Genomic DNA, 16,491 nt, shown 5'->3' with positions numbered 1-16,491 from the left:
CGTCAAGGATTGCCAGGAGCCACCGCCAGAAAGCTGGGAAAATCATTCCCTAGAACCTTCAGAGAAAGTACAGCCCTGAGGACACTTGATTTCAGACTTCCAGCCTCTAGAACTGTGGGAAAATAAATTTCTCTCGTTTTAATTGTAGTTATTTAATTTGTTACAGCAGCCCTAAGAAATTGTTAGAAGCTAAGCAGTTTGTCCCTGCTAATAGCATCACCTTGTGAGTTAGGGGTAGAGCCTGAACCAGGGCTGAGCTCCCCTGATGCCAAATGCAGCCACATTCCCTCCCATGCCACTTGGATCATAAGACCCTGCCCCAAGAATAACACTTTCTATTATCTTTTGGGTAACACCAAAAGATACGTACTAATGTTTGCTTGCATTTGCAGGGCTTTGGATATTCCCATAGAGCCCTTGAGGAACAGTGCAGTAATTCCCACTGTGGGAATTACGCAAGGCAGGTGGCAAGACACAATGATTGACTACTAACCTCTTTTCTTTCTTTCAAGCATATTTTGGATTTCATCCTGCTCTGCTAAATAATCAAGTGATTTCTGGGATGCCTAGAATCAGGTTGTAAATTCCAATCAGCTTTTAAAACTTGTCTACCAATCATTAGTTCTAAACTATCTTCCTGGCCCATATGTAAAAAAACCCTATACTGTCCCACCTGTGATTCTACTAACTACTGGGATTGCAACATGTGTGTGTGTTTTAATGTAACCTCTAGTCTATATGTTTTATGAAAAGATGCTACTCATGACACTATCATTAAACTAAAGATATAAAAATGAAATGTAATCATTCCCCTCAAGGAGGTCACAATTTTTTTTTTTTTTTTTTGAGACAGAGTCTTGCTCTTTTGCCCAGGCTAGAGTGAGTGCCGTGGCGTCAGCCTAGCTCACAGCAACCTCACACTCCTGGGCTCAAGTGATCCTTCTGCCTCAGCCTCCCGAGTAGTTGGGACTACAGGCATGCGCCACCATGCCCAGCTAATTTTTTCTATATATTTTTAGTTGGCCGATTAATTTATTTTCTATTTTCAGTAGAGACGGGGTCTTGCTCTTGCTCAGGCTGGTTTCGAACTCCTGAGCTCAAACAATCCGCCCGCCTTGGCCTCCCAGAGAGCTAGGATTACAGGCATGAGCCACCACGCCCAGCCGGAGGTCACAACTTAACAGAAAAAATTATAATATAATCTAAGTGCAAGGAAATGTGAATACATTGCTTTTCAAATCTCTGTCAGAAGGCTGACTGTAGGAGGTTAGTTATCAAAGACTCATTTTTTAAGTCTGTGGGGGAACTATTATATAGGGAACTGATGACTTAATTTATAAAATACATATATTTATACTTTTTTTTGAAGTAAATATTTAATACAGGTTGAGCATCTTTAACCCAAAATCAGAAATGCTCCAAAATATAAAACTTTTTGGGCACCAATATGAAGCTCAAAGGTCGTGCTCCAAGGAAATGCTCATTGGAGCATTTCAGATTTCAGATTTTCAGATTAGGGATACTCAACTGGTAAGTATAATGCAAATATTCCGAAATCCAAAAAATCCAATATACTTCTAATCCCAGGTATTTCAGATAAAGGATACTCAACCTGTATCAGTCTCAAGGAATTAAAGCATCTTTGTTCACAGAAGAAAAAAACATTTTCTGACCAGCAAGCTTGTGAGACAACGTATAAAAGAGTCACACACAGGCAGGCCCCCGTAGGAGCCTTCGTCTCACTGCAGCCTCTCTGCATGACAGCAGCTGTCTCTGCAGAAAGCACCCAATCTACTCCATGTCCAACTGCCACCTAAGGAACTGGCTAAGCAAAAGCCAAGCATGGGCAATAGAAAAATCTGCATGAGGAACAAAAGCACCACTAGGAAATGAGAGCCTGGTAATGTTCAGCATTAAGATCATGTCCCTGGAATTCAGTCCTGGTTTGGCCTGAGTAACCCCCCTCACTGCACATAACACTACCTTAGGTGATAATTAACCCAGGCCCGTTTTCTTTTACTAGTTTTCTTTTACTGCTTCACTCCAATCCAAGCCACCTCCCCCACCTTTACCTGGCATCTGTTTGGGAAATTAAAAGTAGCGAAATTTTAACATTAGCTCAAGGAAAACAGAATTAAGGAAATACATCCGCCATAAAATTGTATCTTATCGGTCTTTTGAGAGTGTGCTATCTGTATAACCATGCTTCTCTTCAACATGAAGAATCAAATGGATTACCAAATTACAGACAACTATGAAGTTGTCACAATTCAATTTAAAATACAGCATATGTACACGGAATTGAGATGACATGTTAGTCATGCCTGGCTAAAAACAAACATTTCTTAAGAAAAAATACCAACATCTCCCTTTTGAGGATTTCCTAGCATTACAACACTTGGTAGGTAACAAAGTGATTTCACTGCTGATTCTGTGAATCCATTCTTTTATTTTTAAAAATATGTTCCCAGGAAAAATGAGAAATTTTTCTAATAACATACTATAAGACTCTCAGGTTCTATATATTACTTTTGTAAGCTACTTTTGGACATTCCTACAAGGGCTCACAAACACTTCAAGTGAGCCCGTGATGATGCCATGGGTTGGTTTCAGAAGCTCTGCCATCTTGGTACACTCTGCTGGCTTTGTATAATTATTTACATCTTTTATTGAATTTTGACCTAATTTTATCAAATAAGAATGGAAAACAAATAAATAATTAATAGTGATAATTTATATGAAGCTGTTAACAGTGATGAGCAGATATTTTGCAAATTTAATGAAATAACACAAGAAGGAAATCAATACGCATGCTGCAAAATGTGAAACTTTTAACATCGGCTGGACACCGACTGGACTGAAGCTGGTTGACTGTAATGTTCAGATGTGATGGAAAAGAAAGAAATTAAAGAACACCTATGATGAACTGAAAAGACACCATCTAAGATTTGGTAGTTTATAACTGTTTTTTAATCTCTGGGAATGGAATAATTGTTGTTCAACTCAAAGTCTTTTGCAGGCCAGCACTGTGAGTGCAGGGGATGGTCTGCCCTTCTCATCCATCCTCACCATCTCTGGGTGCCCTTTCTCTACCCCTCCGATAATCAGTTCCCTGCTGGCCCCTTCAGCATTCTGCATACCCATAATAATAATCTGTTGGCATCTCAATCACTACACCGTGAGCCCCTCAAAAATCGATACTATCTCACTGATTTTCCTGTTGGGTGACCAACAGATGTTTGATGACGGATGTTCCATGCGATAGAATAGACATGCTCACTTCAAGGGCATGATTTTTTTCTAACCTTGCCACTTTCTCCATAGAAAAGAGGAAGTTCTTCTTCCATATGGACTCAGTTGTGTGCAGTCCCTGAGGAAAAAGTATGTGGTAAAATCAGGATCCCATATGTTGGATGCAACTAAGCAGGTTAAAATTACTTTATTTCTAATGAACAGAGAAAATAAGCTAAGCTCAAATACGGTGAAGGAGAAATAAGAAAGTTAAGCTTTAGGTATGGGAATTAACAGCTATAAAACACAAAAGGCGTTTTCACTGTTCTGGAACTACCAGTTGGCCTATTATGGGAACCCTCCTGCTGAGGTCTGAAAAAGTAATCTGAGGAGATATATACATAGGTCCTTAAATCCACAAGGAAATGAGTAGACAATTTTCATTTCAGAGCTGACTTCCTATAGATAAGGAAAAATAAATTTTAGACCTTGGTCAACTTTTCTCTGGGATTGGAAAGTTCCAAATCACTGTGAAGAGCAGACTTATCAATTCTCGGCTCCACTGAAGAATATATGATTTGCTAAGCTGGAAAAAAACAAAAAGGAGAATGAATGAAAAGGATGAAAGGATGAATGAATGAATGTAGCCTTGTTATACTGGATTTTAATGAAAAAATCTGAAGCAATAGCAATCAGGTATGCAGCCATAGCACTGAGTGATCTTGCCTTCATAACCATCTCCACAATGACTGCTTTCTACCACGTGGAAGTATTGATAACAGCAGGTGCAGCCCTATCAGAAGATATGCAATATGTCTGCACTGTGGTTCAATCATTACACAGTTAACTATCTTGTCACTAAATATAAACACAAATAAAATATTCTCTGTCCCCCAAAAGCAATTTAATAAAACTGTATTCAATAATGTTGCTTTTTATAATTTATTAGATTGGCTCCTATTTACTTAAATACAATCCATATTTCAAGTACTAACATCAAAACATTTTATCTGATATTTTCTGAGGTAGAGTTAGAGCCCTGTAACAGATAAAAACAATAATCAAAATAAGGTCGTCTTAACAGTGTTCCTTAACAATGTGGATTTTTTTTAATTTTTAAAAATTTTTTTGTAGAGATAGAGTCTCGCTATGTTGCCCAGACTGGTCTCAAACTCCTGGCCTCAAGCAATCCTCTCACTTCTGCCTCCCAAAGTGCTGGATTACAGACACAAGCCACCAAGTCCCCTTATCAATACTTTATATGCCCTTGAAAATATTCTTTTTCCCTTGGCTGTAAAAAGGTCTTTCAGAATATGAGGAATAATATATTCAGAATAATTATGACTCAAAATTATGGCAATCAATAACCAATCATTATTTCTAATGTTTGGAAACACGTCAGAAAAGATATGCTTGTTTTTAAGAGGATCACCTAAAAATTTCTCACTTATAAATTTATGCAACTTCATCCGGTTGACAATATAAAAACATATGTTGCCATATCTTACTTATACTTACTACACATTATCTAGCAGATCTGTTAAAATCCTAATTTTCTCTAAAACTCAGCATGACTGTCACATTATCGTGGGTCCTGATGACCCAAATGGGCTGGGACCCCTTCTCCTCTGTATTTCCACAGCACTTTTTTAAAAACTTCACTAATGACACTTTTCATATTCTGCCTCATGCGATAGTTATTCCTACATGATTTATATTCCCTATAAATTTGCAAGCTTTTTAGGACAGGGACCGTGATTCTTTCATCGCTATAACCCCCACGGCATGTGGCCCGGAGTAGGACACAATGTATTCACTGCCAGCATCCTTAGAATACAGCTTTTTATATACTGGAGTCTGTCTATACAGAGGATCCCTCTCTTTTTGCCCCATCCTAACTGGAAATACCTTTTCCATATCTGCCCCTAAGTTTACTTGAAAAAAAATAAAAAGAGAGGAGAGGGAGGAGAAGAAAGAGGAAGAGAAGAGAAAGAAGAAAAAGGGACCAAACAGAATGTGACTTCCCTTCATTCTACCACTTTAAGCCCCCTTTGTTCCTAGCAGAAGAGAAATCTTGCTAATGTTTAAGATAATGGAACACTAATCTTGGGGTTTTAAGTAGGAAAAGAACTCTTTTCAGTGTCTTTGATCAATTTCAAGTATAATTAAACTCTTTAAAATTAGAATGGTGGGAAAATAGGCCATTCTGTCTGTCTGACTGAGCAGGTTAAGACTCAACTGCGTGTTTGTCATGGAAATTACCACATTCAAGCAAATAACATTCACTAAGACTCAATTAGCATGCAATATAAGATTAACATAAGTTCATGTTTGCTGATCAGAAAGTCCTTCAAGGTCTAAAAATGATTCAAGATTAATTACTATTGTGCGGTACTATAAAATAAATTGTTGAATTCTCTAGCTTTGTGAAAAATGGTTGGCTTATTTTTTTTTTATATGATTTCAATATGATGCATATGTAACAGAGAAAACTAGCTCCCCCAATTTGCATTATTTGAGGAGTACAGTTTATGTGATACATATGGAGATTCCAGTTATTCAGTTATCCACGATTGCATCAAGCTATTATCATACTGCAGTAGTATATCCATATATACGTTTTAAAAAATCCACAATACACATACAGAAAACCACATCCATGATTTGATAAACATGTATTGTAAATAACAACAGCAATAATAATAACAGTAAAAATAAACAGTTACTCTGTGCCAAGCACTAAGTGCCTTACACTATCTCCTTTAATCTTTATAACAACCAAATGCAATGGGGATTATCACTTCCCCCATTTTATTCACATGTTTCAGTAACTTGACCAATAGTCACCAACCACTCAGGGTCAGAGCCAGTATTTGAACCCAGGACTGATTCCAAAGCCCTTGCTCTTAGACCTGCCACCGTATTGCAGGCATAGATATATTAAGTTTTTCCTGTATACATTCCAAACAGTTTTATTTTACAGAACTGGCTGGAACATTCTCTCCAAAAACATTTGTACCTGATTGTTTTAAATTTCTGGAGCCAAGTATTCGGTCATCTTTAATCCAGTTCCTTTTAGATCCTTGTAAAGTTGTCTTCTAGGACAAAGTTAATGAGACTGGAAATATAAATACATAAATAAATTCCATTAGAGAAAAACAGAAAAGGAAAAGTATATACCATCTTGCAAATTTAATATTTCATTATTTATCTGAGAAAAATACAGTTTAAGAATTATATCAGCTCTATTATTAAAAAGTCTGCAATAGAGGTACTCTTTTATAAAAATATTAAAATTATAAAATATAACTTTTGACATTATATAAGTTTTGGGAGAGGGTTTCAACAATTTGTACACTGAAACATGAAAAAACACATACTTAAAAGAGTTTAATCTACAGGATTTCAACATAGAAAATAAAAAGGAACCCATGTGCAAGGTGAAGAAAAAGCAAAATTTTCAAACTTTAAGAAGAAAATATAGAAAATATCTTTATGATCTCAGAGCAGGGAAAGATTTCTTAAAATAAGACATGAAAATATACACCACAAAGACTGGTAAATCTAAACAATGGGAAAAATATGGCACAGAATAGGGAAGATACTTGCAACTTACACAACTGACCATTGACAAAAGATTAGAATATGAAATATATAAAGAATACCTATGAATCAGTAAGAACAAGATAAAAAAATCACAATTCAGAAATGGGCCAAGGACACAGGCAATTCACAGAACAAGAAATTAACAAACACATTAAAAGATACTCAGATTCACCATGGAATTTATCATGGAAATGCAACCACAATAAGACAGATCTCATCCATCAGATCTACAAAAATTAAAAGGTGACAATATCTAGTGCTGGTGAGGATGTAGATCAAAAGGCACACTCGTATACTGCTGGAAGGAATGTTAACTGGTACAATCACTTTAGAGAACAACTCAACGATATTCAGATCACAGCAATGTCTTTCAACCCTTTTTGATACATACATGTAGCTGAAACAAAAATTTCATGACATAATTTTTACCCGTTTTACATGAGATGCCTGGTGATAATCTTCTTTTCTACATTTTCTACTTTATGCTATTTTATTCTACCTACCTTATCCTATTTTATCCTATTCTATTTCAATTAAAAAGAAAATGCTGATCTCAGCCCATTAAAATAATGTCAAGATCACTAATAAGTCACGTTCTATACTTTGCAAAACACTGGCCTAAATGAACTCTAGCATATATACAGGGAACAATTGTTCCCTACAGTAAAAAAAACAAGAAATAGCAAACAGAATTGATCAACAGAATTGATCAACTGTGGCATACACACTACACAGTAATTAAAATAAATTATCTATAATCAACACAGACAAATCTTCAAAACAATGTTGACCAAAAATCACTAAGTCACAAAATGATACATATGGTAGACTATCTGATAAAGTTTTAAAACATGCAGAAAACAATACTATTTTAATGTGTTATGGATATAAACATATGTACAGCTAGACTTTTATGGGATTTTTTTTTTCATAGAAAAATGTTGATGGAATTAATGCCAAAGACAAAAAGTACCATGTAATTTAAACAAAGAATTGGTATGCTATGTCTTTTCCATCTGACAAAATGGTTTTCAAAATTTAAATCAATCATCTCAGTATGGGAGGATAAGGTTACCCAATGTTTAAAGAAAAAAAATTAGAATCAAAATTCCACCATTCTAATTTTGCCTTTACCATGGGCATAGGAATTCAATGAAGGTTTGATAATGAAAACTCATAATTTCTTTTGGCATCTACAAAATAAAAATTTTATCAATACCCTAGGAAGATAACTAAATAATGTAGCCAAGAAGTAGTATTTCTGTTATTTTGTATGCAAGAAAAATCTAAAATAGAGAGAAACATTTAACATCAGTGTATTAGAACGGCAAAAGTGTCTTTTCTACTTCTGGTGTCAATCTGCTTACCAACTTCACCCTTTTCTGTGTAGGAGGGCATTGTTTCTTACAGAGCCAGGGCTGAGGCTGACATCTGTATTGGGAAGATCGTCATAGTGACAGTGTCAAAGTATAGATCATCCCATATGATCTTACCATGGAATGATAGTAAGATCATCTATCTTACTATATGTTACTTTATTGGTTTTTCCCTTATATGTTTGTTTTGGGATATATGACTCAGCTCATATATATATGGTTAATTATTCATATTAAAAAGTGCTTTGTGTTTTGCAAAATAGTTTCTTATGCAGTTCCTCACTTTGTTTAAATGCAATAAAAACTATGTTGTTACAGAATCTTACCATACTGATATTTGCCTTGCAGTGTAAATAGAAAGTGGAAGGATAAGTGTCTTCTCCAAGCAGAATCTCCTGCCACTGATCTCTGCCTTTAGAGGTTCCGAATTGGACATTCAGGGGCCAATGTCCAATTTTTGTAAGAGTAATTTTTCAAAGCCAAAAATATATCAAGTAAGGTAATCTGTTGCATGACATTTTCTATTTCAGCTGTTTTCCTAAATTTGTATAGTTCAATAATTTATTTTCAAATTATCTCTGATTAGGACAGATAACTTATTTTTACATATTGTGTTTTGAGAGTTTTCTCTACACTCTTAATAAGTACACAGTTGAAGACTAGTGGACAAGAAGACAATCTTTTAATAATGTGATAAACATATTCATTTCTGATCCTCACATAGACCAGGTCAAACAATTCATTTCCCTGTACAAAGCTTATAACAGGCAGTCTGAACATACTGGTGTTGGTAAAGTAATCAGTATTAATAAGTATATCTGCTACACAATGTGTCACATTACTTGGTAATACCTCTGACCTAAATAATGAGTTAAGCTGATTATAGGACATACATTCATTTTCCTAATTTATTCAGCAAATATTGGTTTAGAGCCTGCAGTAGTCACTGAATAGAAAGCAAACACATAAAAGAGAAAACAAAATAACGTAGAACAAAAGAATATCCAGCTCTTAGGGGCTTGTTTCCACATTACTCCAACCCAATGGTGGGCTTTAAGAGCAGATATTGTGCAGTTAATCAGGAGCTTCTACATGCTGATAACTGTTTAGAAGTGATCCCAGAGGAAAAAGTGAAAAACACAAGGAATTTCTACAGGGAAATCCCAGTGTTACGTATTTTTAAATTCAACTTGATAATATAAGGTCAACTCTACAGCTATGCTTGGGAAACGTAATGTATAAAAAAAATATTTTTTCTTACAATATAGAACTCCACACTTTTAACAAATTCTCCCATCTGGGCAACACATTTGATGATGCTTTATAATGAAAGAAACGGGAAAGTAAATAAAACCAGTGTCTTTTAGGACGCCAGCACACAGTTTTCAGAATCGGTGTGTTAATGAGTTCCAGACCACGTAAAAGTCAATGGGACAGTGATGGTTCCCATGTATATGCTTAGCTGAGTCATTAGTTGGTAAATTTAATAGCTTGTTTAGTGTCATCTATAAGTTATAAATAATATAAATATATATAAATATAAAATAATAAAATATGATCTCAAATGTCACTTGCAAAAAAAAGGTAATGTTAACTGTAATTTAGTTCCATTTAAATGAGACCTCAGAAATAAACAACAAATAACACTAAGATATTTTACATGGCTGCTAATTAAAGTAAAACAGTTATAAGCAGGATGGGCAAAACTAAAAAACTAAAACCTCAAGTAAAACTAGATCACAACCTCAAAGGAAATGGTATTGCCATATGTCTATGAGAAACAGCAAACTGATTATAGAACACAGAAACACAGTTGCTATTTTCATTATTTGTTTGTTAAAAGGTTTCAAAATATCACCAAGCAACATGAGTCAGATCTTCAGTCCAAAGCAAAGCTGTATTTAATTTGAAGAGATTATTGAGCTCTCAACTTTAGTCTTTTCAGCTACACACAGAAAGTGTCACTCTTGAATATGAAAAATAATCAACATAAACTATACAAATACTTTTGTTATATTAACTAACATGAGTTGGGACTTGGAGCTCATTTGTAAATCCCTATAGATCTAATCCAATTTTTTAAAAAATCTTAACATGTCTGTTAAATAGAATCCTAACTGTTAAAGATCTATACCCACCACATAACTATTCCTTCAACATGATAGGCCCTCTTGGACTTGGCTCATTTCCATTTAGAATTTCTTTTGTTCAGTATTACATATATTCAGCATAATACAGAACATATTAAGATGTAGTCACGATTTATGATTTATTCACATACTATCATCTACTGGTACTTGTTACCTCAAAATGTCTTCCGTGGAGAGAAATACATAATAGATAACAGCTCAGGTTAGATTAGCAATGCTAAAGACATAAAAGATACACACTCCAATGTCAGATTAATGCTGAAAAACTATTATGGCTTAAATTTCCCGGAAACCTTCACGTTATCAGGATGGGATCACCATGTGAACTGGACTCATGTTCCTTGTGGATAATGAAAGCCAGAAGGATCACCTCAACCTTTCACTGATGGACATTATATCACTTACAGGGAGGCAAGCTATCTGCTCCTTTGTAGTAAATATCCCCATGTGTACCTACCTCTCTTTTAAGCCTTTAACAGGAGTCCTTAAAGTCACTTTGCAACCCTGATAATTCTGTTCCTGGTCTCAAATCTCCCTTTCCTAGACAATTTTGATTTGTAGTAATTTAAATTCAAGTAAACTTCAACAGTTGCAATGTCTAAGGGGCATTTTTTTTTTTTTTCTGAGACAGAGTCTCACTTTCTTGCCTGGGCTAGAGTGCCGTGGCGTCAGCCTAGCTCACAGCAACCTCAAATTCCTGGGCTCAAGCGATCCTCCTGACTCAGCCTCCCGAGTAGCTGGGACTACAGGCATGCGCCACCATGCCTGGCTAATTTTTTTCTATTTTTTAGTTGTTTGGCTAATTTCTTTCTATTTATAGTAGAGACGGGGTCTCACTCTTGCTCAGGCTGGTCTCAAACTCCTGACCTTGAGCGATCCACCCGCCTCAGCCTCCCAGAGTGCTGGGATTACAGGCGTGAGCCACCGCGCCCGGCCAAAGGGGCATTTTAATTTCACTTTAGCCAACGGATAAAACTAAACTAGACTATGATAATCTATTAAAGGTATAAGCAAATTCCGTGGATTCCCTAATTTATAATTCTAGATTTTTTTTTTTTTATGTTTTTGGATGTTTGAACATAAGAGTGTTTGTCAAGTAAAGGGCCTGAGGGGGAAACTCACTTCACCTTCTAAAATCATTCCTCTCCATTGGCCACTTACTCTAAGCCTCATTTAATTATGGACTGAAATTTGGTTAGGTTTGTCTGGTTCATTCAGACATCTCTAAGAGAGATAATTTAATACCTAACAGCATGATATCAGGTGATTTAAGCTCCTCTTCTTCTACACAGTTTCAAATAAAGAAAAGCAATGACCATTCTTACAAAAGATCTTCACAAGTCATCCACAGTCAGCAGACATTAAGAAGCAATTGCAAAGTCCAGTAAACTGTGGAGACAACGTACAGTTTTTCTCAGCACAATATACAGCAGTCATTTGGCTAGTCTTGTCTATGTAAGAGTCCAATCTCTTCATTCGATGTGTTGAGTTAAACTGTAAAATCCTGAATAATTTGAACTCTATTTGGAAAAATGTTTTTTACCTATAAAGGATGGTGACATTTACCACAATGGCCACGCTGTGAAACTCCATGAAAGACATATTAGAGCATGATAAAGAACATTTTCTCCCAGAAGATATTTAGATGTCTTCCCATTTAGAAGATATTTAATTCTAAAACCCAGTTCTCCATCTTGAACATCACCTTTGGTTTATCCTTCAGACTCACTGTAACCACGCTGTTTGAAACTGCAATCCACACCTGCGCTACCAGTCCCCATTTTTTAATAGTATTTATAATTTTCTAACACAATAATCAAATATGATTTTTGTTTCTCATTCTTCACAAGAATGTAAGTTCCAAAGGGAAGGGATCTTTGTCTTTTTTGTTCATTGATATATCCCAAGTACTAAGGACAGGATTTGATACAAAATAAATGTTTGTTGAATGAATGAATGAATCCATGTTGAGTTGAGCACAAAATATCTCTGGAGCGAGTTAGAGTCGAATTTCATTTATACAGTTAACACGTACCTTCGGAGCTCTGATCATGGGGAAGATAGATCATACCCATACAAATATATAATACCAGATAGTGATTAAGTGCTGTAAAGCCAAACAAGCAGGATAAGACATGGGAGAGCCACAGCAGTGGCTATTTTAAATGGGGTAGTCACCTCTCTGAAATGATGGCAATTGTTTCAAGACTTGAACGAAGAAATCCTGTGCCATGCAGATTTGGGTGGAGTGGGGATGTGAGCACGGAGCATGCGGTCCACTTGGTGAGCCCAGCAACAGCAATAGAGACTGCGTAGTGGGAGTAGGGCATGAAAGAATGAATCGGTCCTGTTGCCTTTACCTGCTACTTAACAACGCCTATGTACTACCTAGTACTGTAGGCAATAGATTACTTTTCACCTAGAGTACTCCGATTCTCCGAGCCTACTTTAAGTAGCTGTTCTATTCCAGCCCCCAAGCGTCTGTATCAGCACATCATATGAGATTACAAGGCACACAGTAAATACATTGTTAGGTTAACCTTCATAGCGGCCCCAGGAGTCACGAAATTGACTTAACTAAGAACCACTGTCTAGTAAAATGTAAAGCCAAGCAGGAACTCAGCACTAGGACGGTGCAAAGCCCGGATAGCTCAACAAACAAACATTAAATAGCGACTGTTACTTTCGAGTCTTGGGGGGCGGGGGAAAGAGCAACGTTTCAAAGCACTGTTTGTGACTCAATCGCTTTTACTCAGCTCTGACAAAGATTAAGTCGCCAAACGCGGTACAAGGCAGCTCTACGACATGCATTTTGTTACAGTCCTGGGCTCGAACTGTTGCAACCTTTTATGTCATTTTGCAAAGAACAAAAGCAAAAAGTTCATTCTGAACTCGCCTTCCAACTCAGTTCTTTCCCGGCCAGGGAGGCGCCCTTGGAAAGTTTTCAATGGCTAAAAACCTCTATTTCCGGGGCTGAGCAGAGCGACGTCTTCCGGCATAAAATGCATGGCGACTTTCTCCCGCTGCCTCCACAGCGGTTCCAAAACAGCTTCGCCTCGCAAAGGCAAACTTTCCGCGCCATCCCTCGACAGCAAGACCAAATGTCGAAAGCATATACTGTGACTGAGTCAGGGAGCCGGTTCGGGGACCGGGAGCAGGGGACTACATTTACGGGACGGGAGCCAAGGGGAGAGGCTACAGAAATGAAAACACCAGCAGCCTCTGATGATGAGCAGAGAGTATGGAGGGTGGGAACCGGGACCCCCACCGCCAGCACACTGGATGCGGAAGCCGGGAGGAGGACCATAGCCTCCTCGCAGGACGCTGCCCCAGAGTAACGCCAAACGCGACAGCCTCCCGCGGACTCGCGCATGCGCAGCGCAGCCTCAGCCACCGGCCGTGGCTAGAGAGTAGCCCCAAAACCGAGCGCCCTGCCCCCGCCCGCAGGCTTGCGCATGCGCGGCGACGCCTAGGCCCGTGGCTCGGGCGCAGCTCTCGGCCCCGGGGCCCCTCGGCGGTCACCGCTGTCAGGAGCTCAGGCAGCGGGGGCGGGGAGAGGTGGCCCGCCGCGGGGGTACCTGAGAGCGGCCCGCTTCACTTCTGCGCCCCGCCTCGGCCTCCCACAACACTCCTCCACCCCTCTTACCTCAGCAGAGGCCCGAGCCGCGTCCGCTCCGCCTCCTGGGTAGCGGTTACTGCTCGGTCGGGGGCCCGGCACCGCGACGAGTTGGCGCCTCCCCCTGAAGCGGCCCGGCCTCGGCGGGATGCGCTCCGGTGCTCGGCCGGGAGGGGAAGGACGGGGAGCGCAGACTAGGGGAGGGGACTGGCGACAGCGCCTCGCCCCTCCTCTCCTTCCTCGGCTGCCCACTGCCGCCCCCGCCCCTTTGTCGCAGACACCCACTCCCCTCAGAGCGGACCCCTGGGACTGACAAGGCGGCTCCCGCCGGGTCCGCCTCCGCCTGGGAAGTTCCTTGTGGGACACTCTCGCGGTCTCCAGGCCTCTGGTCCCCCAAATATTGGGAATTTGTAGCTGCCTGACCTGCAAGGATGAGGCGCGGATGCTGCTGTGGGCAACCTTTTCCACAATCCGTCTTCCCTAGCGTGGCCCGGCTTTTCTTCTAGTGGTGGCCCCTCCATCTGGGAGCTCAGGTCGCTGCACACGGTTTCCCCAGCTTTCACCCGATTGCTCTGGGGCTGAAGTCCTGTAACCTCCTGTAGTACAAACTCTGAGATAACGAGTGTCGTGGGGTGGGGTGGGGGTGACCTGAGTTACCTTGGGGCCATGGTCTAGAACAGCCACACTCTCCCCTTATTAATTTGCAGTAAATTCCTATGTCACATTTCACTTCCGTTGGCCTTAATAGATTTTAGTAAAATGCATCACAGCTTTGCAATGTGCAATAATTTCTTCCACTGTACTACACTTACATTGACCTGAGTGGGTTTGGGTAAAGTACTCAATAGTTAAATATTATTAGCTATATCTATGAAGTAAGCTGGTTGCTTTTATACCTGCTTTTAGATGAGGACACTGATTCAACATTTAAATAACTTGCCATAAGTAGTAGAGCCAGATAGAATAACTGAGATTCCAACCTAGAGTGACCATGTCAGTCTTTTGTCTGGCTTTTGTCATTCCATCAGAAGACTGTGACTGCCTTTATTGCAGCTGCTATAGTCCACAGACGTTTATGTCTATTATCAGAGCATAGCCCACTGTGCCTCAGGAGGAGGCTTGCAAGATGGAATTACAGGTATTTCTCATAGAAGTCTAACTAGATGAACTTTTTTTAAACTTTTTACTTTTAAATAATTATAGAATCACAGGAAGTTACAAACATAGTAAAGAGAGACCTCATGTGCCTGTCCCCCTGTTCCTCTACTGGGAACGTTATAAGGTGAAATTTATGAGTTAACATGTTTGCTCTCAAAAAACACAATTTAATAAAGATAGCTTGCATATTTTGAGCACCTGTTGTTTGCCAGGAGCTTTAAATATATTATCTTTTTTGAAGCTCACAACAATGCTGTGACGCAGGAGTTATCCTTATTTTACAGATAAGCCAACTCGGGCTCCAGGAAATTAAGTCTTTTCCATCAGCAACCACGGCAAGAGCTGCCTGCCTTGTACACTTCGTCTGTTCCACATTATGGACAGGTGAAGTTCATGCATGCCTTATGCTGTGCTTTAGCTGAATCCTGACAATTATCTAACAATAAAAACGTTTTATGTATTATTAGTGTTTTGAAAAGTGTGATATTTTATCAGAAGTTAAAATTATTTTTTTATCTACACATAAAATAATGTGTTTCATTGAATATTTTAATTTTATTTGGGACCAACAATTTTTCCCAGGGAGGGCAAAATTAAAAGTAGGAAGGAAAGATGTCTAGATCTCATATAAGCTCTCTTCAAAAGTTTTTGGATAATTTGTCTATTAACTTCACTCTGTTGCTGAATTCATTAGATAAAAAAGTTGGACTCTCAGAACATATAGATTTGTCTTTCAGGGGTTAAAGTCCCCATCACCACATATGCCAAGTTTGCCTACATCTGGACCTGTGCAGGGAGTGAACTGTCCATGCTCTTATCTAAGTTCAACTCTTCCACTTACGTGTTATTATAGATTCTGTCTTCCTTACAGTCTCAAGATTTTCACTCCAGCAGTTGTCACCTCTCAATCCTACATTATTAATTCTTCTCTCTATGCTGGATAACATAGCACAAGCATATTAACGTGGTGCAACATTTCTCTGTCTTTTAAAAGTTCCTTGACAACACATCCCCCAGCAGTTACCACCCTGTTTCTCTGCTCTCTTCCAAAACTCCTGAAAAAAGTCATTTATACGCATTGTAGTCTCATCCTCTCCACATATTCATTCTTGAGTCTACTTTAATTAGGTTTTTCCCCTACCACTCCCCTCCACTGAAATGCCTCTTGGCAAAGTCATCAATGACCTCTAAATTGCTAAATCAGTGGTTACTTTTCAGTTATCTTACTCAAACTATCAGCGGCATTTGGAACAGTTGCTCCCTGCTGCCATTTTGAAATATTCACATTCTTCACATGGTCTTCAGATGGCCCCTCTCTCTTGGTTTGTCCACCTCACTGTCAGCTTCATTTGCT

At 38.7% G+C, this 16,491-nt stretch overlaps 1 protein-coding gene across 5 annotated transcripts in view; it reads right to left on the bottom strand.

The window, feature by feature from the left end:
• Window positions 1-14,157, bottom strand: part of RCBTB2 (regulator of chromosome condensation (RCC1) and BTB (POZ) domain containing protein 2) — a 38,412-nt gene extending 24,255 nt beyond the window's left edge. Inside the window, exons 1-4 of one of the 5 annotated variants that reach the window (XM_012649213.1) lie at window positions 14,010-14,157; window positions 6,251-6,349; window positions 3,720-3,817; window positions 3,306-3,370 (exon numbers count right to left, since the gene is read on the bottom strand). In XM_012649213.1, coding sequence (XP_012504667.1) covers window positions 3,306-3,347 — 42 coding nt within the window. In that variant the 5' untranslated portion in view covers window positions 3,348-3,370; window positions 3,720-3,817; window positions 6,251-6,349; window positions 14,010-14,157. Of the gene's footprint in view, window positions 1-3,305; window positions 3,371-3,719; window positions 3,818-6,250; window positions 6,350-14,009 lie in introns of those variants that run through there. The other 4 variants (XM_012649203.1, XM_012649229.1, XM_012649222.1 and 1 more) reach the window with 4 other exon arrangements.
• Window positions 14,158-16,491: the final 2,334 nt, after the last annotated feature.

The sequence above is a fragment of the Propithecus coquereli genome, unplaced genomic scaffold, assembly GCF_000956105.1.
Source record: "Propithecus coquereli isolate 6110/MARCELLA unplaced genomic scaffold, Pcoq_1.0 Scaffold11, whole genome shotgun sequence".
NCBI classification, from domain to species: domain Eukaryota; kingdom Metazoa; phylum Chordata; class Mammalia; order Primates; family Indriidae; genus Propithecus; species Propithecus coquereli.
Note: the sequence above shows the minus strand (reverse complement) of the source record. Positions and strands in the feature narration are given on the sequence as shown.